At 45.6% G+C, this 24,833-nt stretch overlaps 1 protein-coding gene across 1 annotated transcript in view; it reads right to left on the minus strand.

Moving 5' to 3' along the window:
• The window catches only part of LOC123761592 (uncharacterized), a 338,154-nt gene that overhangs the window by 83,597 nt on the left and 229,724 nt on the right, over window positions 1-24,833 (minus strand). The window contains exons 7-9 of the mRNA XM_069330756.1: window positions 24,592-24,798; window positions 23,141-23,238; window positions 17,218-17,328 (exon numbers count right to left, since the gene is read on the minus strand). Coding sequence (XP_069186857.1) covers window positions 17,218-17,328; window positions 23,141-23,238; window positions 24,592-24,798 — 416 coding nt within the window. The remainder of the gene's footprint in view (window positions 1-17,217; window positions 17,329-23,140; window positions 23,239-24,591; window positions 24,799-24,833) is intronic.

The following is a 24,833-nucleotide window of genomic DNA, read 5'->3' on the forward strand; positions in this document are numbered from 1 at the left end:
TCTATCTACTAACAGTTTAAGCCCTAACAAACACCTCTAACCACTGGTTCCAACGAGTTTGCAACAACAACCCCAGCCCTCGATAGATGCACCCCATCACGAGCATACATTTCATTTCTTCCATAGAAGTGTTCCCAGTTGTCTATGAAAGATATTGCATTTGATTTGCAATATCTTTCCAGCCGGCAATTGACACCAAGTGCCCTTGACATCTATTCATTTCCCACTCCCTTTCTTGGAAGAATGTCACATATGATCGGGATTCCTCCCTTGCTTCTAACTAATTCAATTGCTGTTTTATACCTCTGACTCAGTTCCTCACTCCTAACTCGAATAACATCATTTCCTCCCGCGCTAATGCAAATAATGGGATTGTTCCCATTTCCAGTCATAATATCATTCATGTTGTTTATAATATCACCAATACCAGCTCCAGGATAGCAAACCCTTAACCTGTTCCCCCTATCTCTAGCACAAAACATTCCTTTACTATCTGAGGGGCCTGCGCTTCGTTGCTTTCTCTTTTGCGTGATCCAGTCTCACCACAGCACTCGTCCTCCAATACAGCAAATGAATTAGACGTTCTTAGGGCGTCTGTAGGCGGCTTTATCAAAGTCTTCTTAAGGCCTGTCCTTTACAACTTTCCAAGACGAGGTCTTATTACTACTGGTCTCCTCCTTCGTTCCTTCTTGTTGTTGTTTCAGCTGTCGTACCTCCTCCCGTAGAGAGTCCAACTCTGTCCTCAGAGCCCCAACCAGACTCATCAGTTCTTTCACCACAACTTCCATATTGTTATGATAATATAACTACAGTTAGGAGCTCCAGCTAACACACCCTCTCACTGCGACTGTCTGCGCCTGACTGAACTAGTCAACCTGTCTTCGTCCCCATCCACATAGACTTGTTCCGCTGAAGGCATATTGTTAAGTTTCTCTTTAGTAAATACAGATATAAAATATTTGTTAAAAATACTACTCATCTCCTCGTCATTATCCGTTATTTGACCTGTCTCAGTTTTTAATGGACCTATCCTTTCCCTAGTCTTAGTTCGACATAACTGAAAAAAAACTTTAGGATTTGTCTTTGCTTGCCCTGCTATGTGAACTTCATAGTTTCTTTTTGCTTTCCTTATCTCATTTTTAACATTTCTAACCAGTTGTACGAATTCCTGTTCTAAAGTGACTTCCGCATTCTTAATCCTTTTGTACCAAGCTCTCTTTTTACCTATAAGGTTCTTCAAATTCTTTGTTATCCACTTTGGGTCATTAGTATTCGATCTATTCAATTTGTATGGTATTCTGCGTTCCTGTGCTTTGTTTAGAATATTCTTAAATAAGTTATATAATGAATCCTTATTGAAATCCCCATTGGATAAATGAAATGGGTAAATGATTGGCAGATGCAGTTTAATACTGATAAATGTAAAGTTTTGAGGCTAGGTAATGATGATGAGAGTTACAAGATACGAGCTAGATGGTGTTGAGATTGCGAAGTCATAAGAACATAAGAACAAAGGTAACTGCAGAAGGCCTATTGGCCCATACGAGGCAGCTCCCATTTATAACCACCCCAATCCCACTCATATACATGTCCAACCCACGCCGGCGTGGGTGAGCTGTGGGCCTCCCGCGCTCGCTGGCCACTTGAGTCGTTGTCATGGAAACAGACGCCATCTTAGTAAACATCTTGAGCCGCCATGTTGGTCGGCCATCTTGGAGTTGCCCTAGGGGCTATGCTACACCGTCGCTGATTGGATGAGAGGGGTAGGCCGCTGTATGCCTTGCTCTCATTGGTTATTTCGAGAAGGACGCGGGAGTCGTCGGTGTGAGCATCATTCTGAACCCAGCTGCCACCTTGTCAAGACGCTTCCTGTTAAATTGGGCCTTGCATAGTAGGCTGAGAAGTGCGTTCTGGCTACTAGGTACGACATATATATATATATATATATATATATATATATATATATATATATATATATATATATATATATATATGTAATTCTTGGTGACTCGGATACTTTTGATATCGTTCGCCTTATGCGTTTTTGTTCTCGTATTGGCATCCTTGGTGATATTCAGCGCCCTCTGATTATTCTGCGCATTTGATAGTGCTACATAGCCTTCCCGGTTTGGTGCCTTCTTTTGATAATTAATTACTTACTTCATATGAAAGATTTCTAATTTGGGGAATTAACTTTGTCATCCTACGCTGGACACATTCAAGTTATATATATATATATATATATATATATATATATATATATATATATATATATATATATATATATATATATATATATATATATATATATATATATATATATATATATATATATATATATATATATATATATATTATATATATATATATATATATATATATATATATATATATATTATATATATATATATATATATATATATATATATATATATATATATATATATATATATATATATATATATATATATTATATATTATATTATATTATCTTTTTCCCTGATCATTTTGCCAATTTGTTTCTACCACAAACACATACTTTTATTGCCTCCTTCCTCCATATCAATTCCCAGACCACTATCTACTAACAGTTTAAACTCAAACCCAAACAAACGCCTCCAAGCACTGGTTCCAACGAGTTCGCAACAACAACAACAACCCCAGCATTCTATAGATGCACCCCATCTCGAGCATACATTTCATAGAATATACATAGAAGTGTTCCCAGTTATCTATGAAAGATATTGCATTTGATTTGCAACATCTTTCCAGCCGGCAATTGACACCACGTGCCCTCGACAACCATTCATTTCCCACTCCTTTTCTTGGAAGAATCATTTAAAATATATAAATGATTTAGATTCAGGTTTGAGTAGCAACATTTGCAAATTTGCCGATGATACTAAAATCGGTAGGGAAATTAACATGGAAGACGACTCAGTATCACTTCAAGTTGATCTAAATTGGGGTTTGAAATGGTCTAAAGATTGGCAGATGCTGATAAATGTAAAGTTTTGAGGCTAGGTAATGATGATAGAGTTACAAGATACGAGCTAGATGATGTTGAGATTCCGAAGTCAGATTGTGAAAGTGATCTGGGAGTTATGATTAGTAAGAATTTAAAACCAAAGGATCAATGCATGAATGTTCGTAATAAGACAAATAGGACACTGGGATTTATTAATCGTAGCGTTAGTAACAAGACACCTGGTGTTGTTCTTCAGCTATATCTTGCTCTGGTTAGGCCCCATTTAGTTTATGCATTTCAGTTTTGGTCGCTGCACTATAGAATGGATATAGTTTAACTTGAATGTGTCCAGCGTAGGATGACAAAGTTAATTCCCCAAATTAGAAATCTTTCATATGAAGTAAGTAATTAATTATCAAAAGAAGGCACCAAACCGGGAAGGCTATGTAGCACTATCAAATGCGCAGAATAATCAGAGGGCGCTGAATATCACCAAGGATGCCAATACGAGAACAAAAACGCATAAGGCGAACGATATCAAAAGTATCCGAGTCACCAAGAATTCTATTGAGGGACAGGTGACCGCGAGGGGCGGTCGGAAAGCAAGACACACGCTCGTCCTGGAAGTCAGGACATTCGAGAAGGACATGCACGACCGTAAGAGGGACAATGCAACTTGGACAATAAGGAGCAGGGCGGCGCTCCATCAAGTGACCATGGTGGTAGGAGGACGGCCACGAGGAAACACAACATTTAAGAGTACGAAGTTTGTTACCAGTAACAGACAACCAAGAAGCCTGCCAACGGGTAAGGACGGAGGAATGGATAACCGGCTAAAAGTCGGAATACGGAATACCTTTACGAGAGATGGGACAAGAGCGGACAGCTTCCTTGGCGGCAGCATCCGCACGCTCATTTCAAGAGACACCAATATGGCTGGGAACCCAACAAAACTCAACCGACTTAAATTTACTGTGAACAAGAAACAGCCAATGCTGGATCTCGACAACTACTGGATGAACCGGATTAAAGGACCCGAGAGCCATGAGGGCACTACGAGAGTCAACAACAACTACAAAGGAGGACTGACAACGAGAAAGCAGGAGACGAAGAGCATAGAGAATAGCATAAAGCTCCGCTGTAAAGATGCTAGTCTCCGGAGATAAGCGACACATATAAGTGCGATCAGGAAAAACAACAGAGTAGCCAACACCGTCCGCAGATTAGACCCATCGGTGAAGACAGAAACGGAGCGGGAATGAGAAGAAAAGTGCTCAAGGAAAAGGCGTTTTAGAACCGTAGGAGGGGTAAAAGCTTTAGTGATACGGGTCAAGGATGTACAAAACCGCGGAAGAGGGACTCTCCACGGGGGCAAAGAAGGAACAACATGAGGAGAAACATTAGAAATACGAACGAAAAGAGAGTCTTGTAGGCGAGATAACCGGACAGAAAGAGGGAGGTGGTGAAGAGGAACACGAACCGCAGGAGGGGTAAAAGTTAAAGCACGACAGAGGTGAGAGGAAGGATGTTGTAAGGACCGCGCAAGATAGCAAAGACAGCAGCGATCACGGCGGTCTTGGAGAGACAGGAAGCCAGCCAGTGTCAACATACAAGCTAAGGACGGGAGTCGAACGAAAGGCACCAGAACTGAGGCGCAACCCAGTATGGTGCAAAGCATCAAGACGGCGAAGAGTAGAAGGAGAAGCAGACGAGTAAGCAGGGCAACCATAATTGAGCTTAGACAGGACGAGAGAGGAATGTAAGCAAGGAGAGTGCGCCTATCTGCCCCCCCAAGAAGTATGGGACAAGACCCGAAGGAGGGTAAGGGCCTTAGAGCACTCAACACGGAGGTAAGAGATATGGGCAGACCAAGACAAAGAAGTGTCAAGGAATAACCCCAAAAGCTTCGCGGAATCTTTGTACTCAAGGGGATGACCATAAAGTGACAATGAGGGACAAAGAACGACCCGTTTCCGCGTAAAAGTCATGGCACAAGTCTTAGAAGTAGAGAACTTGAAGCCATGATCGGTGGCCCAAGACGACACGGCATCAATTGCAAGTTGAAGCCGGCGCTGAAGGTGAGGCGAATCATCACCCTGACAGCAAAGGGTAAGATCATCGACATAGAGAGCGGAGAAAACACCTGAAGGAAGAGAGGAAAGAAGGCCATTGAGGGCAACCAGAAAAAGAGTAGTGCTCAGAACACTACCCTGGGGCACACCGTATTGCTGAAAAGAGGCAGAGAGAGCGGTACCAAGGCGCACCCGAAAGGAACGACGAGAGAGGAAGCTGTGGAGAAAGAGAGGGAGATGACCACGAAGGCCAAAAGAATGAAGTTGAGATAGAATATGATATCGCCAAGTGGTGTCGTAAGCCTTTTCCAGGTCAAAAAGGACGGCAACAACGGAGGTCTTCGCAGCAGAAGCAGTACGAATATAGACCTCCAAGTTCACCAGGACATCTGTCGTGCTGCGGCACTTGCAGAAACCAAATTGAGAAGGGGAGAGGTGATGGTGTTCCAGGAACCACATCAGATGAACGTTAACCATACGTTCAAAAAGTTTGCAGACACAACTTGTGAGGGCAATAGGGCGAAAGTCCTTAGGGGAAGTACCCAGAGACCCCGGTTTGCGAACAGGGAGGACAACGGCCTCGAGCCAGTCCTCAGGGACTGACGACGACTCCCAGATCCGATTATACAGACTCAGTAAATACTGAGACGTGCACGGAGGGAGATGGCAAAGCATCTCATAATGAATACCATCGGAGCCCGCCGCCGTAGAACCGCAGAGGGCCAGGGCAGAACGAAGTTCAGAGAGAGAGAGAAGGGATCATTATAGGGAAGCTGAAGACGAGTGCAGAAATCTAAAGGACGAGACTCAAGGACAGGTTTACGAAGAAGGAAAGATTGGGGAAGATGAAGACCAGAGCTAACAGAAGAAAAGTGGGAACCCAGTACGGAAGCGACCTGCAACGGGTCCGCCACAAGAGTATAATGGAGGTGAAGGACCGGTGAAACATCGGGAACGAACTTACCCGCTATCTTGCGGATACGCTTCCAGATCTGGGGCAGAGGAGTTTCGGACGTAATTGTTGAGACATAAGATGCCCAACATTCACGTTTAGCCGTATGGATGGCCCTACGGGCCACTGCACTCGCTTTCCAAAAGAAAAGAAAAGAATCGGTCGTCTGCCTACGGTGGTGCCTCTTCCAGGCTGCACGCTTACAGCGGACAGCCCGAGCACAGTCCGCATTCCACCAGGGAACGCACTTCCGTGGACCCCGAGAGGAAGAGCGAGGAATAGAGCGGAGATCAGCGTTGAAGACGGTGTCATGAAAAAGGAGGAGAGAGCGAGAGAGAGGCAGAAGGGAGAGGTCAGAGAGAGCAGCACTGAGGGTAAATAGGGTCCAGTCCACCTTAGCAAACTGCCACCTAGGGAAAGAGAGGGAAGGGAGAAAAGAGAAAAAGGAAACAAGGATGGGGAAATGATCACTGCCATGGAGGTCATCAAGAACCTGCCACGTGAAATCTAAGTAAAGAGAAGAAGAGCAGAGAGAAAGATCAAGACAGGAAAGGGTGCGAGTCCGAGAGTCCAAATGAGTGGGCTCACCAGAATTCAGAAGAGACAGGGAAAAGCGGGACACTTGGGGGGAGATAAATGGAACAAACTGTGTACCATTTCCCCACAAAGATACGAGCAGCAGAACAATGGAGAGGCAAAGGAAAAAGTAAAGGAACAAAGGGAACATCAGTGTGAATCAAGAGAATTAGGAGAAGAATTAGGAGAAGAAGAATTAGGAGCCCCAGCAACCGCTGGGGATGGGGGAGAGAAAGGAATAGCCACGAAAACGACCAGGACGACAGTTGACAGAGAGACACAAAGGGGGGAAAACCGCGAAATCAGAAGTTGGAGTTCGAGGAAATTGGCGTAATAACCTCGAACGTTCCATTGAAGAATAGACATCGACGAGAAGAGAAAGGACAACAACAGAGAACAAGGAAGAAACAAAGGCGAAAGAGCAACATAGCACGTTAAAGAATATCAGGGTCGGGATCAGGGTCAGCAAAGTCAGGGTTAGGGGGCATGGGTAAACTGAGCAAAGACGGAGGAAAGGAGGCGGGAGAACAGACCAGAGGTGGGCGGGCGGGGTCCGGAGGAGGAAGAGGAGACAACGGAGAGGAGCAGTCAAGGACAGCAGCAGGAAGAGGGGGGTAGAAAGAGGGGAGCGCATCTCAGCAAGGGCAGCAAACGAGAGGGAAGCGGGGGCTAAAGAAACCTCCATAGCAGGAACAGGGGGCGCACCCACCGAAATGGGAGGGGAATGAGCGAGAGAGGCAGAAGTAGGGGCCGAGGAAGAAAGCGAAACCTTCTTATCCGCCGGGGAGGAGGAAGGAGAGGAGCCAGGCTTATGCTTCTGACTTAAAGAGACAGGTGTCCCAGCAACCACGTACTGGGCAACAGATTCTAGCGTCTCAACAGGAGAAGCTGAACGAGAGCACACATGACGGCCATTTGGAGAGCGATGGGCATCAGCCCGCACCGACAGGCGGCGGGGAGAGTCAAGAGACGGAGGGGAAGGATGGGAAGGAGGAACGGAGGGAGACAAGGAAGAAGACACAGGAGACAAGACAGACTGGGTAGAAAGAAGGGGAACCCCAGACAGAGGACCAGGAGGTGGATCCTTCGGGAGAGAACCCAAAGGAACAGAGGAGGGGGCAGTGGGCGTATCAGGGTCCAAGGCTCGGAAACGGTTGTGAGTCTGAGGAAGGTGGGAAGGACGAGGAGAGGAAGAGCACAACACGCGAGCATAAGAGATATTAGCATAAGGCGGGAGCCGGCGAACCTGGCGTCTCGCCTCAGGAAAAGATAAACGCTCCCGGTGCTTCAAGTTGAGGACGGCTGCCTCAAACTTGTAATGGACACACGCACGGGAGAAGGTAGGATGGGCCTCACCACAGTTGAGGCAATGAGCCTGGGGAGAAGTGCACTCCGACTTAGAGTGACCTTCGCCCCCATACAAAGGACAGAGAGAGACAGTCCCGGAGCAGTGGAGGGCACCATGCCCAAACCTCCAGCACTTGTTACAGAGCCGAGGAGAAGGAATGTACTCCTGGACAGAGCACCTGGCACCAGCAAGAATGACAGAGGGTGGAAGGGTCCTACCATCAAAGGTAATCTTCACAACCCGGAGGGGTTGACGGCGACTACCACGAGTGGGACGAGTAAACGTGTCCACCTGGAGAATAGAATGGCCTTGGGCAGCAAGGATATGTCGAATATCGTCGTGGCAGTCGCGCAGGTCCCGAACACCAGTCGCAACATGGGGCGGGAGCAAAATAGTGCCAACACTGGCATTCAACTGAGCGTTCTTCGAGACCCGAACAGGGGTCTCGCCAAGGCAGGATAAGGCAGCCAAGCGGGAAGCAGCATCTTGAGAAGGAGCAGCAACGACACGTGTACCGAGACGAGTGGGGTTGAAAGTAACGGAGGCATCCACGAAATCAACGAGATGTCGATGGAGGGAGAAATCATCAGGAGGCGCAGAATCCAGATGGAGATCAAAATATTTGGCCCACGAAGCGGGACCAAACAAGGCTTGATAGGAAGCAGAACGGGAAGGAATCGAGCGAGGGCGGCCGTGACGAGGACGGCGGTGAGAACCCCCAGAGAGAGAGGGGTTAAAAGGCGCAGTAGTTACAACTAGAGATGGAGCCGCGCCAGGGGACGAGGTAGTCACCACTGGGGGCTTGGGGCTCGACCCAACCACAGAGGAGGGAGAGGAGCCAAGGGAAGGAGTCAGAGAGGCCAAAGGAGGAGCAAGGTCGGGGCCCAATGCAGCGGAGGCTACAGAGCCCGGTCTTCCAACACGGACCGACTCGGGGGCTTGGTCGCCCACCCCAGGAGCCTGAGAAGGTAAAGCAGAAACAGTCGAAACAGGGGTTATCATCGCTACGAAAAGGAATATTCATTCCCGAATGTGCCCCCACACCCACCATGGAGCCACAATTAGAGGCAGGACACCCAACAAGAAGCTATCGCCGATCATGCCGGGGCCTCCTAGGGGTGCGTCGTGAGTATACGCCCCACAAACGCCACCTTAAGAACCGACAGTCCGTCGAGATCGGGTTCAGTGACGAAAGGGGGATTGACAATAAAAGGTTCCCCTCGCTCTCGACGTCGGGTACTACAGTTCTACTGGTGCAAGAGTATGCCTCCTCAAGCACCCGGGCGGCAAAATAGAAGAAGTCCAAAGGAAGAACCAGAACAAGCAAAAGGTCGGAAGGAAACGGCAAGCAGATAGGAGAAGAGTGGGGAGAAAAACGAAACAGAAGGAAAAGGAAAAGGTGCTCAGCATAATTGGAGAGGACGGCAGCAGGAGCACAAGGCTAAAAATGGACAGAGGACTTTCCCAAGGAGCATCACACTCCGGCTGCCGCCCACTAAGCCCCCTCACGGCAACAACGAGCTGAGCGGGGAGGGGGGGGGGGGTCTTTCATATGAAGAAAGATTGATAAAGCTTAAATTGCATTCACTGGAAAGGTGAAGAGTTAGGGGTTACATGATAGAAGTTTACAAGTGGATTAATGGCCATAATATAAGAACATAAGAACAAAGGTAACTGCAGAGGGCCTATTGGCCCATACGAGGCAACTCCTATTTATAACCAGCCAATCCCACTCAAATACATGTCAAACCCACGCTTGAAACGATCGAGGGCCCCCACCTCCACTACGTTTCGCGGTAATTGGTTCCACAATTCAACAACCCTGTTACCGAACCAGTATTTATCCAAGTCTTTCCTAAATCTAAACTTATCCAATTTATACCCATTTTTTTGTGTTAGGTGTCCTCCTAACTCCAGGTGTCCTGTCCATCAGAACTCACTGAGAAGTCGCTGAGTGTAGCAGTACACAGTTACAGTCACTCCCTCAGTTACTCTTTTCGTACAGTGCAACCATGTCCCCCCTGGATATGACTTTCCTAACCATCCTTCTGAAATTATTAACGTTAGAAGGACACAATGGTCTAGTAGCAAGAGCAAGGAAAATGGCTGAAGACGACCCAGCCCTCAACGAACCACTGTGGCAACTTGTAGGCAACGGAAAGGCAAACAAACGAAGAAGAACCGAAGAAACGCCCAAAGAAACCAATTCAGAAGCCAACCGAAACTCAAGAGCAGCACCCAAACCAATGCCAAGGACCATCTTCAAAACCAAAAAAAACAGTAGACTGTCCCACTTATGCTTACATTGCCGCAATGGAAAAGAATAATCCAGGATCTGATCTTAGAGCCAAACCTGACATTAGAGGCAGATATAACATATCCACAGCTAATCCGGATATAATCACAAACCTCAGGAACACAGAACACCTAGTGGAACTGAAACCAGAAGAAAAAATCAACAAAATGATAATACAAAATTTCCCGGTCGAAGTTCATGCAAACAGACTCCTAGAATGCCCAAATGTGACAACGGCGGAAAGATACAAGCACAACAATATAGAAACAAAACAGGTCCTCGTAACAATAAAAGGACCTCGCATCAACACTCTGAGTGTTGGCATCTGTGGTCAATTCAGGCTAAGGCTGTACAATCCAGAACCCATGCACTGTTACAGATGTCAGCGCTTCAGCCACCACAAAGATGGCTGCAGAGGCCCGGAACGATGTGGTGTATGTAGCGAGCTCCATAATACCGACATATGCAAGAATCTGCATAAAGAAGGCAGACAAAGGAAAGAAAAATGCCCAAACTGCGGGGATACACATCACGCCTGGAACAAACGATGTCCAGAAAGGGTAAAAAGAATACTAGCTTTCCGATCAACCCAGCAACCCAAAGTAACAACTTCTAGACCTCAATCGACCAGACTGTCGGTAAAAAGCCAGTGGTACACCCCTCGGCAAGTCCGAATAAATGAAGATCAGCTACAGTCTGACGCACCAAATCCTTCTAGTCTGAGCAAGAACAGGGCCTCCAACAACTGGAGGAAACAAAGAAGCACTACTCCTCAAAGAAACAGCAACAGAATAGATCAGAGCAGCAAAACGAACATTCCTGCCATTGCCTCCAAGACCTCCCAAGCAGAAATGATGATCCCTACATCATCAAATGCACCAGTAGCTGGATGCAGCAAAGACGCTTCAACCCAACCAAGAGTCTCCTCACCTACCAAGAAAAAAGTCTCTACTCCAGCCAAGAAGACACAAGTCGTCGGGAAAATCAGCACTGTAAAAACCATGGACTCACTGATTCCACTATAACGGAAAAATGGACAATCTCAGAATTATACAACGGAATAGTCAAGGATTCAAAAACAAAGCACAAATACTCAGAGAAGTGCTTCTCAAGGACAGCACTGATATTGTTCTACTTCAAGAAACACTCACCAGGACTGAAAGAAATATTAATATCCCAGGATATCAAGGTTTACACTGCCATATGGCACAAGGTGGCACCAGAGGCATTTCAATTCTAGTAAGAAATCATATCAATGCCACGGTAATCACAGACCTGCCCAACTGTGGCGAGAACGTCGAAATTATGGGAGTTAATCTCATTATGAGGAACTCAATGCTGTCCATCTTCAATGTATACAAGAGCCTTAGAGAACACGACATGGATCTCTCAGCTATCTTTGAAATAGCAGTCACTACACCTACTATCATCTCTGGTGACTTCAACGCTCATAGTGAATTACTTCTTGATTCACCAAGAACCGACGCCAACGGAAGACATATTGAACACCTTTTGGATGAAGTACCGGAAGTCAGTCTGCTTAATTCGACGGAACCAACCCACACTGGTGGGGAAAGTTGGATCTCACGTTTGTTTCCACCAGTATTTATGAGTTGTGTCATTGGTCAGCTGATCATGTTCTGACCAGTGACCACTTGCCACAAAAACAGTTATTAATATAGCACTACCTCCTAGACCTCCAGCTCCCGAGCCCGGATGGGACTTTATCAAAGCAAATTGAACAAAGTTTCAGGAAGCTCTCGAAACTTGGCACCAAAACTACACTCCTCCTGACAACACCGAAGAAATGGAAAAAGATTTAGTAAATGCAATACATAGAGCAGCAAATCACGCCATCCCCAAGAGGAAAACAATTACCCAACAACATAAGGACCATTGGTATTACTGTGATAGGATCAAAGAGATGCATAACAGACTATATCGTGCACGAAAGATTTTCAGAAGAGATAGAAGCGAAGCTAATCTAGGACTTCTCAGAGCTGTCCGAGATCATGTGCACGAAGAAACAGCAAAACTCAGAGAAGAAAAATGGCTCGAGTGGTGTGCCAAGCTAAATCAGCATACATCCTTTGGCGACATCTGGAGGCAGATCAACAAGGCCAAAGGAAAATCGCCTCCTGCTCTGCCACATCATGTTCATCCAGAGCAAGAAGCAGAAAGGTTAGCAAATCTATTTGCTTCAAGAGCCAGTTCCACTCAACTTCCTCAAGCAACTCTGACTCACCAATAAAGACTTCAAGCAGCAAGATGGAAAAAAATAGATGATGCTTTAGCCTTACCTGACGAACTGGACCAACCTTTCAATCTGAAAGAAGTCAGAAGTGCTAGAAAGAAAACTAAAAATACAGCTCCAGGCGAGGACAAAATCACTTACAACATACTAGCCAAGCTAGGAGAAAAGGGCAAAGAAGCCTTCTTGAATCTCATCAACAGAGTTTGGGTGACAAGAACCCGACCACTCTCTTGGAACAGTGCAATTATAGTTCCCATTCCAAAACCTAAAGACCCAGGAAATCCAAGACCCATCTCATTAACAAGCTGTCTGGCCAAAACTGCAGAAAGAATGGCCCTTAATCGAAATGAATGGAAAGCCAATCTACTACACCAAAATATGTTTGCTTACAGAAAAGGAGTTGGAACCACAGAATGCCTTACCTCCCTCCTGGATCAAATCAATGACAAACCTGGAATCCTTATTTTTCTAGACCTTGAAAAAGCCTTCGAGTTAGCCAATGCTCCAGCTACACTGTGCTGCCTTGTGGATAAGGAAATCAAAGGACACGATCTTGCCTTTGCCAAAGGAAACCTGCTTAACCGAGAAGCTACAGTCAAATTCCACGGAAAAACATCGACCTCAAAGAGGCTAGAAAATGGAACTCCGCAGGTAGGAATACTAAGCCCCTTCCTCTTCAACTGTCTCATGGAACAATTCATGAAGCTCAAGCTACCAAAAGCTAAACTTCTTAACTATGCAGCCGATTTTGTGGTCATCATCAATGACAAAGGTGCAAGGAACCATGCACAAAAAAGCCTAGATATTATCAGCAGGGAAGCGGAACGCATAGCAGTGAAAATAAATAGCATTAAAACAAAAGTTATGGCCGTTAAAATGAGAACTCAAGACATCAGACTGGCAATACAAGGACAAGAAATTGAGTGGGTTACCTCTTTTCAATACCTAGGAGTCATAATAGACAACCAGTTGAAATTCACTCAAGAAATTGAATATCTTCGGCAACGCTGTAAAGCCAGAAACTCAGCTTTGCGCTCTCTGACCAGTCTTAGAGATGGTGCATCTCTACCAGTACTCAAAATGTACTACGTTCAAGCAGTTAGGTCACTCATCGACTACGCTGCTCCTGCTCTTACATCCCTCAGTGATAACCAGTGGGAGAAACTGGAAGTGTCTCAAAATGATGCTCTGAGAACAATACTGGGAGCACCTATATGGACGCGTAGAGAGAACCTTAGAATGGAAACAAATTTACCAGCATTAGAAAACAGGATGGAACAAAGGATAGCCACCATACCAGCAAAACTTATTGGAACAACCGCGAGACTGTCAATCAAAGACAGCATACAGAGATCCTTTCAGAAAAACCTACAGTATAGAACAAGCTCATTGATGGATAATCTGGTCAAGATTCTAGAGAAAGTGGACCTGAAATGGATCATTAAAAACAAAGGGGAAGATAGACCATATCAACACTTTCGACAGCCTCCTCCATGGGAAGAATCGAATCTAAAGATAATTATTGAAGGATTACCAGTTAAAAAATCAGCATGTGACCCGCAGAGGCTCAATGAAGTAATAGAACAACACATGGAAACCATCTCAAGACCTACAACGACTCACATCTTCACAGACGGATCAGTTGATCAAGAAAAAGGTTCTACTGGGGCAGCAGTTTAAACTACCAACCATGAAGCTTACTGGAATATGAATAGTGGGTGCTCAACATTGCAAACAGAATTATATGCCCTGAAGGAGGCAATAAACTATACAATTGAGAATAATTTACATGATGTTATCATTCATACTGACTCTAAATCTTCGCTCCAGGCATTGTTATCCAGTCAGCACAGATATAATATACAACTCCTCACAGAAATTCAACATATTGGAAAAGAAGCCCATAATCTAGGGCTGTCAATCACCCTAAATTGGTTACCAAGTCACATTGGCATAGATGTTAATGAAAAGGCAGACTCACTAGCAAAAACTGCCACTACTCTACCTGTTGTACAGGTTCAAATCCCTCCAAGTTTCTCACAGATAAAGGAGCAAATCAAGAAGAAAATATTCTCAACTATCAAAAGTCGCCACAGAGCCAAAGTAGCGGAAGGAAGATCCACTGCGATATGGTACGAACAAGCCACTGGTTACTCCTCTTTCAAGCCTGGCAAAAAGATATCCAGAGACATTGCAGTAGCCATACACAGACTCAGACTTGGTTACAAGTGCTGCTGGTATATATATATATATATATATATATATATATATATATATATATATATATATATATATATATATATATATATGCGAACAAGCCTGAATGGTCCCCAGGACTATATGCGAATGAAAACTCACACCCCAGAAGTGACTCGAACCCATACTCCCAGAAGCAACGCAACTGGTAACTACAGGGCGCCTTAATCCGCTTGACCATCACGGCCGTCAAAAGGAAGTGATAGCCGAGGCTATTTGAGCCACTTCCCCGACGGCAACTCGGATGGTAATCTTGGGCATAGCATTTCACCAAATCACCTCATTCTTTGGGGCACACGTGAGGAACACAAATGCGAACAAGCCTGAATGGTCCCCAGGACTATATGCGAATGAAAACTCATATAGTCCTGGGGACCATTCAGGCTTGTTCGCATTTGTGTTCCTCACGTGTGCCCCAAAGAATGAGGTGATTTGGTGAAATGCTATGCCCAAGATTACCATCCGAGTTGCCGTCGGGGAAGTGGCTCAAATAGCCTCGGCTATCACTTCCTTTTGACGGCCGTGATGGTCAAGCGGATTAAGGCGCCCTGTAGTTACCAGTTGCGTTGCTTCTGGGAGTATGGGTTCGAGTCACTTCTGGGGTGTGAGTTTTCATTATTCATATATATATATATATATATATATATATATATATATATATATATATATATATATATATATATATATATATATATATATATATATATATATATATATATATATATATATATATGTCGTACCTAGTAGCCAGAATGCACTTTTCAGCCTACTATGCAAGGCCCGATTTGCCTAATAAGCCAAGTTTTCCCGAATTAATATATTTTCTCTAATTTTTTTCTTATGAAATGATAAAGCTACCCATTTCATTATGTATGAGGTCAATTTTTTTTATTGGAGTTAAAATTAACGTAGATATATGACCGAACCTAACCAACCCTACCTAACCTAACCTAACCTATCTTTATAGGTTAGGTTAGGTACCAGAAAAAGTTAGGTTAGGTTAGGTTAGGTGGGTTAGGTAGTCGAAAAACAATTAATTCATGAAAACTTGGCCTATTGGGCAAATCGGGCCTTGCATAGTAGGCTGAGAAGTGCGTTCTGGCTATTAGGTACGACATATATATATATATATATATATATATATATATATATATATATATATATATATATATATATATATATATATATATATATATATATATATATATATATAATATTGATAATATACCTTAAGTTAACAATTGCTTACTTAGTTATCTTTAATTTATAAAATAAGTTTATCATATTGAATATAATCTCTTGTACTTAGTTAACAGTACTGGGACCATATTTAAGGTCATTTAATTGCATATTCATAATCATACTTCTACAATACTAATTGTTGTGTTTGTTAATATATGAATTTTGACTGTTGTAGTTATGGTGCAAGGCTGGACTGTGTACATGTTTAGATCCTTGATTTAAACAGAACCAGTGTTCAAATCTAGAACTAAGTTAGTTAATCTTATCCTTGTATTAACGATACAAGCTGATGTGTCGAATTGTCCGCAGGTGGATTGTGGATCTTCAATCAACTTCTCCATTCACCTTTAGGGACCCCACCTGCCCCTAGCAGCCCACAGTCTGCCATTAGAAAAGAGGAGCTAGGATTTACGACCCTAGCTAGGGACTTTAATTGAATTAATTTTCATACAGTAATTTTTTAATTTAATACAGTACAAGTCCCCTAGAAGTTTTCCCTATTAATCAATCCTGAAAATTTTATCACATTTCATGCATACAGAAACACTCCCATGTACACTAGCATGCTGGTGTACAGAAACACTGCCATGTACACTAGCATGCTGGTGTACAGAAACACTGCCATGTACACTAGCATGCTGGTGTACAGAAACACTGCCATGTACACTAGCATGCTGGTGTACAGAAACACTGCCATGTACACTAGCATGCTGGTGTACAGAAACACTGCCATGTACACTAGCATGCTGGTGTACAGAAACACTGCCATGTACACTAGCATGCTGGTGTACAGAAACACTGCCATGTACACTAGCATGCTGGTGTACAGAAACACTGCCATGTACACTAGCATGCTGGTGTACAGAAACACTGCCATGTACACTAGCATGCTGGTGTACAGAAACACTGCCATGTACAGTAGCATGCTGGTGTACAGAAACACTGCCATGTACACTAGCATGCTGGTGTACAGAAACACTGCCATGTACAGTAGCATGCTGGTGTACAGAAACACTGCCATGTACAGTAGCATGCTGGTGTACAGAAACACTGCCATGTACACTAGCATGCTGGTGTACAGAAACACTGCCATGTACAGTAGCATGCTGGTGTACAGAAACACTGCCATGTACAGTAGCATGCTGGTGTACAGAAACACTGCCATGTACACTAGCATGATGGTGTACAGAAACACTGCCATGTACACCAGGCTACTGATGACTGGAAGTTATGACAAGAAACAAATCATTTACCGTGAGGAAGGTGTGAAGATGAGCGTGAGCTCCGGGACACTGGACTCGGCGGGTGTCGTGCACCACCTCCACCTCCGTCGCTCCTGCGTCTTCAGCGTTCTGTACCAGTTCCTGCAGTTTATAATGTAATATTTACTGTTAATATGATGTGTTAAACTAATATTGCCCTTTATGCAGTAATGTCATATCTACTAAATTGTTCTCCACACTTCCTGGATATAAACATTTCATTCACCTGGGTTCTAGGAGACTCTATTCACCCAGCTATGAAATCTCATAGCTGAGTGGATAGAGCTTCTGCCACACGCATGGGGTCAAAGTGTAACGGCCTGTTGAAGCTCTCGCTCTCCCTTCCCCTTCCTTCTTCTCCCTACCCAGTCCTTGGCAGGTTAGACATTGGACAGGGACAATAAATCCTTAGTCAAGGGTCCCACTTGGTGGTTCGGCGGTCTGTCCCCCTTGCAAGAGAGTTTGCCCTCTCGCTTTCTCCTCTCTATTCCCTCTTTCTCCCCTTTCTTTCCCCCCCCCCTCCAGCCTCCTTTTCCCTATACCCGTGACGGGTGGAGCAAATCCATCAGCCCAGGATCATAAACACTGTGGCTCTCAAGTTACCTTCTTGGCAGAGCACAAATAAGCTTTGCTTCTCAACACTTTCTGGTCCAGATTATTTATCCGGTCCCTGAGAAAACCCCGCCTTCCTGGCTGCCTTCTTGGCTGCCTTCTTGGCTGCCTTCCTGGGTGCCATCCTGGCTTCCTTCCTGGCTGCCTTCTTGGCTGCCTTCCTGGCTACCATCCTGGCTGCCTTTTTGGCTGCCTTCCTGGCTGCCATCCTGGCTGCCTTCCTGGCTGCCTTCCTGGCTGCCATCCTGGCTGCCTTCCTGGCTGCCATTTTGGCTGTCTTTCTGGGCCATTGGTCTCATGGCCAGGGTGCCCAAGCGGTGGTGAACCGATTAGTTGTACGCCATGGAGGCCTAAGTGGGGCGGAGCGTCCTAGGGAACTAGGAACCTGGAACCAGCCTGGAACTCATTAGCTGGACTCAGGGGGCCGAGCACCTGGATTTGAAATGATTGGCGGTAGACCTTAGGGGGCCTGGTACCCATTGACTGCAGGATGAGGGCACGGAGCCTTATGGGCCTTCCTGTGAGAAGGAAGAACAATTGTTAGTGTGACTGGTGTGTTCTGGAGAGAAGGTGAACATCATACCTTTTGGGGAGTCAGCAACATCTTGGCTACGTAGCAAAAAAGTCCGGTGATATGCAACATTTGAGTTATGCCTTGTTGGTGTAACACCCCCCCCCCCCCCTCCCCCACCCATTGCCTATACAGATAGGGATTTATATACTAGGATGTGCTTCATTCTCATTTTGATTAATTGTCAATAAAGGTGATAAATGATTTCTTGTGTTTAGGTAATTTCCCCCCTCCATATTAATTTTGAGTCCCAGGGATCAGAATTTGCCTTGAGGAATTTCACTGTGATCCTCCAATGACTTAATTAAACTTAATTTAATGTTATTGGACTCCTTCTTCCCCTGTAGCCAGTAATTCAGTCATACACGTAAATTAGGGAAAGTTGTGGCAGTTGTTTATTATTAAACATCCATAACAGCAGTGAGTGTCCCCATTGGTAAGTACATTGGTAGAGTGGGTCTTGTGTTACACATGGTTCGAGTCTCCTAGAGCCCAGGTGAATGAAAAGTCATTTATTGTTAGTGTGATATAAGCTTTAGTGCAGTACAATAGTCACTACATACAATTAACATAAATTTTTCTTCTAAAATCTAACACGTATTTTTTTTAACTCCGAATAAGGTTTGAAATATACATATATAGATTTTGTTTATGAAAGTATGGATGAATTTAGAACTCCAATTTTGTGTTGTAGTACACTTATGAGTAAACATATACATAAAACCAGCGTTGAATGTAATGAACGCCATTTTCTGGGCGAGTCCCGCAGGCTCCCCAGAGCTATCCATGGCTGATATGGATACCCTAACTATTTTGCATCAGTCGATGTGGGTGGAGTTCTAGCCTACCGGGGACCACGAGCCAAAACCTGGCCCCTCACAGAGGCACAGGGAGCAATGGCCCATAAAAATGCAAATGTGATTTGGAGCATTCTATATCTGCCATCGACTGGGACAGGCACCTAGATAGGTAAGCGCCACATAACAGACCCCTATTCTGGTTAACAACGAAAATTGACAAACGAGTGGACAGAACTCCCCAAAAGAAAAACGAGCAAAAAAGCATGACATCACACGAGCCGCGCCGCATGTCTGCGCAGCTTCCCCCTCCCCCAGAGGAGAAAAAGGGAGCCCCAGACCCCCGAGCCGGCGATGCACGCCCTAGTTCAGAGGTTGGATATAAAAAACACGAAAAACCGCTGACCGGAGGGTGGGAGGGATGCCGGGGAGCCTCTGGGACTCACCCAGAAAATGGCGTTTCATTACATTCAATCCTGGTTTTCTGGGGGGAGCCCCTACGGCTCCCCGGAGCTACCTCACCAAAGAAAACCAAGGGGACTTACCCGGGAGGCAATCAGTGTTCCACTCCTCAACGCAAAGACGAGACAATGGGCTGCATCTGCTGACCTAAAGCAACACAGGCCCGACTGGGCCCAGAAACGTTCACAAGGTAGCGTGCAGCCAGGACCCTGTTCGACCGCCAAAATCCCCATGCCCAAATGTCAGCCCAAGACATATTGATGAAGACGGCAGCAAGAGCAACAAACTTACGAATGTCATGGGCACGGGGATAGACCACAGGCTGGCTGGATTTAATAACCCTGCGGACGACCTGAGAGACCCAAAACAGCGAACAGGGAAGAAGGGAAACCGGATCAACCCAAAGCTTGTCCCTGGACACAGAAGCCGTGGTGCACAGATAACAGCAGAGGGCCGCAACCTGACACAACACATGGTGAACCCCCGGGCTGACAAACCAAGCATCCACAACCCAAGGATCCCTCCGGAAAGCAGCAGTCTCATTCTTCGCCAGAAAAAAGGGAGACAGCTGCAGACAAACATAACGAAGACCACGACCAAAGGAGCAAAAACCTCTGCGCCGGAGAAGAGCATGAAGCTCCACCACGCGACCCCCAGAGGCTAATGTCAACAGAAAAAGAGCCTTAGCAAAACAATCTTGTACCGAAGGGGCACAACAAACCGAAGAAAAGAAAGATAGAAGAGCACTCTGTCAAAGGACCAGGACGGCTCAGGTGGCGCATGAGCAGGCTGGAGGTGAAACAATGCCCGAGACAACTTGCGAAATTGCGCAGAAGTAACATAAATTCTGAAAGCCAGCTGCAGCGGCTCTGCCAGCGCCGCACGTTACGAGGCGACAGTATTAGGCATCAGATGACGGTAATGAAACAACCAAGAGAGAAAGGACAACACCACCCGAACCGAAAGCGAGGAACAACGACGAAGGGTCAAAAAGAACCGGAAGGACAGCCAGGAAACTTCATACTGCCATTGAGAGGAAACTCGCAGGTGAGAAACCAAAAAGGAAGCCACCTGCTCACCATTAAGATGGTGATAAACACGAGTCAAAAACACCAAACGCGAAGACTCACGGAGAAGAGCGAACCAGTCATGTACCGGACCGGCCCGATCACCTGAAAGAGGCGGAGCTGCGGAAAAACCTCAGGGTTCGGACACCAGGTAAGCAGCGCCTGAAACCACGGCTGGGCCGGCCCCCACGGGGTTAAGAGGACCACTTCACCCTGGTAAGTCTCCAAGCGAGCCATGACCTGGAGCAGCAGCTGAACCAGGGGAAAGAGGTACAGGAACCCCCACCTCGACCAGTCCTGCCAAAAAGCGTCGATCCCGACGGCCTCGCAGTCGGGGAAGCGCCACGTAAATCGGAGGACGCCTCGACCACGCCGACACGAAGAGGTCCACCTCTGGGCGCCCAAACGTCCGGCAGAGCCAACTGAAGGAGTCGGCATCGACCGTCCATTCCGCCGAAATCCTCCGGAAAGACGGAACTGAAGAATCTACAGGGACAAGGAACCAAACCCGGGGAGGAGCAGAACCCAAGTCCAAATCGTACGCAGAGGGGGGAAAGGAAAACCCCACTCATTGCATCAGTAAGCCCGGCTCAGAAGGACGGAAAATCCAGGCGGGGTCCAATTGAGCCCAAGGCCACCAAGTCAGCTCTTCACCAATCCCAGGATCTTCTACACCAGGCCCCGGGGCTGAGCCGTCCTCCAAAGCCTCGGCCTCACAAGAAAAAGCCGGGGCAGCCGAAAGAGAAGGGGCCCACTGATCAGACCCCAGAGCATCGGCTGGAGGAACAGACTTGAATGCCTCTGTAGCCACCCCGGACGGGGCAACCCCTGAAACTGCCCGAGTCTCAGAAACCTCTAAACCCCACCCCGACCCCAAAGCCCTCAGATGCTTAGGGCCGGAAGCAGGGGGAGAGGGGGAACAGAATGAACCACTGAAGGAGAAGAACAAGGGGGCGCAGACGGAACCAAGGCCGAAGTGACCAACACCCCCAAGTCCGGGTCCATATACACAAAACGGGGCAGCCTCGGGGCGTACGGGGAAGTGACAACCCGAGCGCCTTGCAACAACCTAAACCTACCTTGCAATGCACGAGCTGCCTGCACCCTAAGTAAATCATCAGCAGACTGGGTGAATTGAATCACGAAAAAGCAACACAGCTCGCAGGACACAGAGTCGAATGTGTCACCGACCCAACAGGCAGCATGACGGAGGCAAAAACAATGAGAGTCACCCTGAGACAAGGGGACAGAGCAACCCTAAAACTCGCACACAGCGAGAGAGGACGCAAGGGTCTCCTCCATCGGACCCGAGAGCCCCCGCGGGGTTTCCCAGACTGGGTCTGCTAAGGGTTATCCCAGGCAGGGCACTGCTAACCGGCGTCCCAAACTACCAAGCAAACTGCTAAAAGCTGAACCCATGGGACGTGTCCACTCGCGAGGGCGAAGCAGGGGATGCCACCACACAAACGACCCTAATATAAGGGGAAGGGAAAACACAAGGCAGACCACCCCCCCCCCCACCAGGTAAAAACAAAAAGAAAAGAAAAACCACACAAGTGGACAACGTACCCAGTGGGAACAGAGCCGGCTGCTATTATAGGTGAAAACTAGCTACGCAGTACCCTGTGCCCCACCAGTGCTATAACTACCACTGACCCCAAGGTAAACACTCGGGGCGGCCAAACGCCAAGCAGGAAAAGCCAACAGAGGTAGACCCAAGGTGACTTGTGGAAGGCAACCCCAAGCCCCAAGGGCGGTACTTACAGGGCACTCAGGGAAGGTGACCCTAAGCACATGCAGCCCGAGTACCTGAGAAAACTACTGCCAGCTCACACGACCACCGTAAGAGCAGCACTGAAAACAAGTCAAAGCACTGAGACAAGACTGGAGCTGGAGCCACACGACCATGCACGATCCCATCAGCCGAGGAACTGGGGCGTGGATCGCCGGCTCGGATGTCTGGGGCTCCCCCTTCCCCCTCCCGGGGAGAGGGGAGCTGCGCAGACATGCGGCGCGGCTCGTGTGATGTCATGCTTGTTTGCTTGTTTTTCTTTTGGGAGTTCTGTCCACTCGTTTGTCAGTTCTCGTTGTTAACCAGAATAGTGGTTTGTTTTGTGGCGCTTACCTTTCTGGGTGCCTGTCCCGGTCGATGGCAGATATAGAATGCTCCAAATCACATGTGCATTTCTATGGGCCATTGCTCCCCGTGCCTCTGTGAGGGGCCAGGTTCTGGCTCGTGGACCCCGGTAGGCCTAGAACTCCACCCTCATCGACTGATGCAAAATAGTAAGGGTATCCATATCAGCCATGGATAGCTCCGGGGAACCGTAGAAAATGTCACTAATAGTTAAAAAATGAACATATCCCATTGATGAATTTCCTGCACAAGTTACTTGGAAACGTACCTTGATTATCTGACCATTATCGGGATACTGGGTAAGAATATTCCTCAGGAGACCCACAACAGTAGGGATCTCTATGGTGCTACACACAAACGGATTATCTGCAAGTTTACATATGAAGAAATTAGTAAAAATAAATACAGTAAGATAATACAATATTAATTATCATTAACATAAAAACATATGAATATATTTCGATCGTAAATTAAGTGGTAGACAATGAAGCTATTTATGGGTGGTCAAAGGAGAGAGGCAATAGCACAGTCACAAATCATATTTGCACACAGCTAAATTAACACTCGATGAACGGCAATCATAAAAAACCTTCACCTCACCTTTACATAAAAAAGTCATACACATATCTTGCAGAGGCATCTGATAAGTGTGACCATGGAGTGATAGCCCATAAAATGAGATTAATATGAATAACTTACCTTTTTTTATAGCACGCATTTTGACGTATACTTTACCTAAGGCTAAAATTTCATGTACAAGAATATGGTAGTGGCTTGCGATATTTACATAATGTAACATTTTTTGTTCGTAAGTTCACTAGTTGGCTAGGTTAGGGCAAAGGTGGATTTCTTCAAGAAGCAATTAGATTAGTTCTTCCAAGAACTACTAGAACAACCTGGTTGTAGTCAATATATGGGCCCATATGCCCATATATCAACTACAACGTTCTATTCCACGGCTGGGCTCAGGGAATAGACCAACTCTGGAGACCTTCTCCAGGTAAGATCTAGGTTTCTAAAAATGTGAGCAGATTTGTAAGCCAGTAATTATTTTTAATAAACCCATGTTGTGTTGATTTGACGAGATTGGTGAATAATTGAGATGTTAAATTATTCTATTAAGATTCTCTCTGTACTCGCAGATATATGAGGTCAGGCTGATCAGTCAGCAGATTTCTGCTGAGCTCTTTCTAACTTTTTTGAAGTTGGGAGTGACAAATTTCCAATCCAAGGGAAACTCTCTTTTGGTCCAGAGAATGTCCCGAAAAGGAGTTTCTGTGGTAGACACAGTACATCTGCAGCTTTCCTTATCATAGTGTTCCATCTTGTGCTACTAACTTACCTAATACTTTACTGTCTAGAACTGTAACTCCATCAATATAATGTCTCGTAATCAATACCTTACCCTATTGAAATTTATATAGCAGTTATGTAAACTCAAATCTTCCTCATTATATACCTGTCAGTAGTTTTATTTCTTGTAAGAGATTGATTGTTTCATCTTATAACTTAAAATTAACTGCAAATTTGTGTTAGCCGTTTATCAGTAGGCTGATCATATTACCTTCAGACAAAAACTGGACATTGTGAAGGAAAAAGTGAGTTACGTAATATATATTAAATTGATGAAAAAGTAAAGTGATAACAAGTTTTATTACATGAACTTATTGAGTTTGCAATTATTCTGCAATGACAAAATCCATAATAAAATTTACTTACTAGAAGCCAGAGTCTTTACAACATCCTGATGTTTCTGGGAATGTAGATGTAACTGGATGTCGTTTCTACCACGGCGAGCCACGGAAAAATAGATCTTACAAAGCTGGCATACCACTCTTGTTCCATCACCCCACAGATTGTCCAGTTTAATAAATTTGAATTCCTTCTGGAGATCGTCAGTAAACCTGTAGTTTCGCCTCTTTGACACTGTAAAGATAGACAATGATTTAACAAATATGAAG

The sequence above is a fragment of the Procambarus clarkii genome, chromosome 24 (genome assembly GCF_040958095.1).
Source record: "Procambarus clarkii isolate CNS0578487 chromosome 24, FALCON_Pclarkii_2.0, whole genome shotgun sequence".
NCBI classification, from domain to species: Eukaryota; Metazoa; Arthropoda; class Malacostraca; order Decapoda; family Cambaridae; genus Procambarus; species Procambarus clarkii.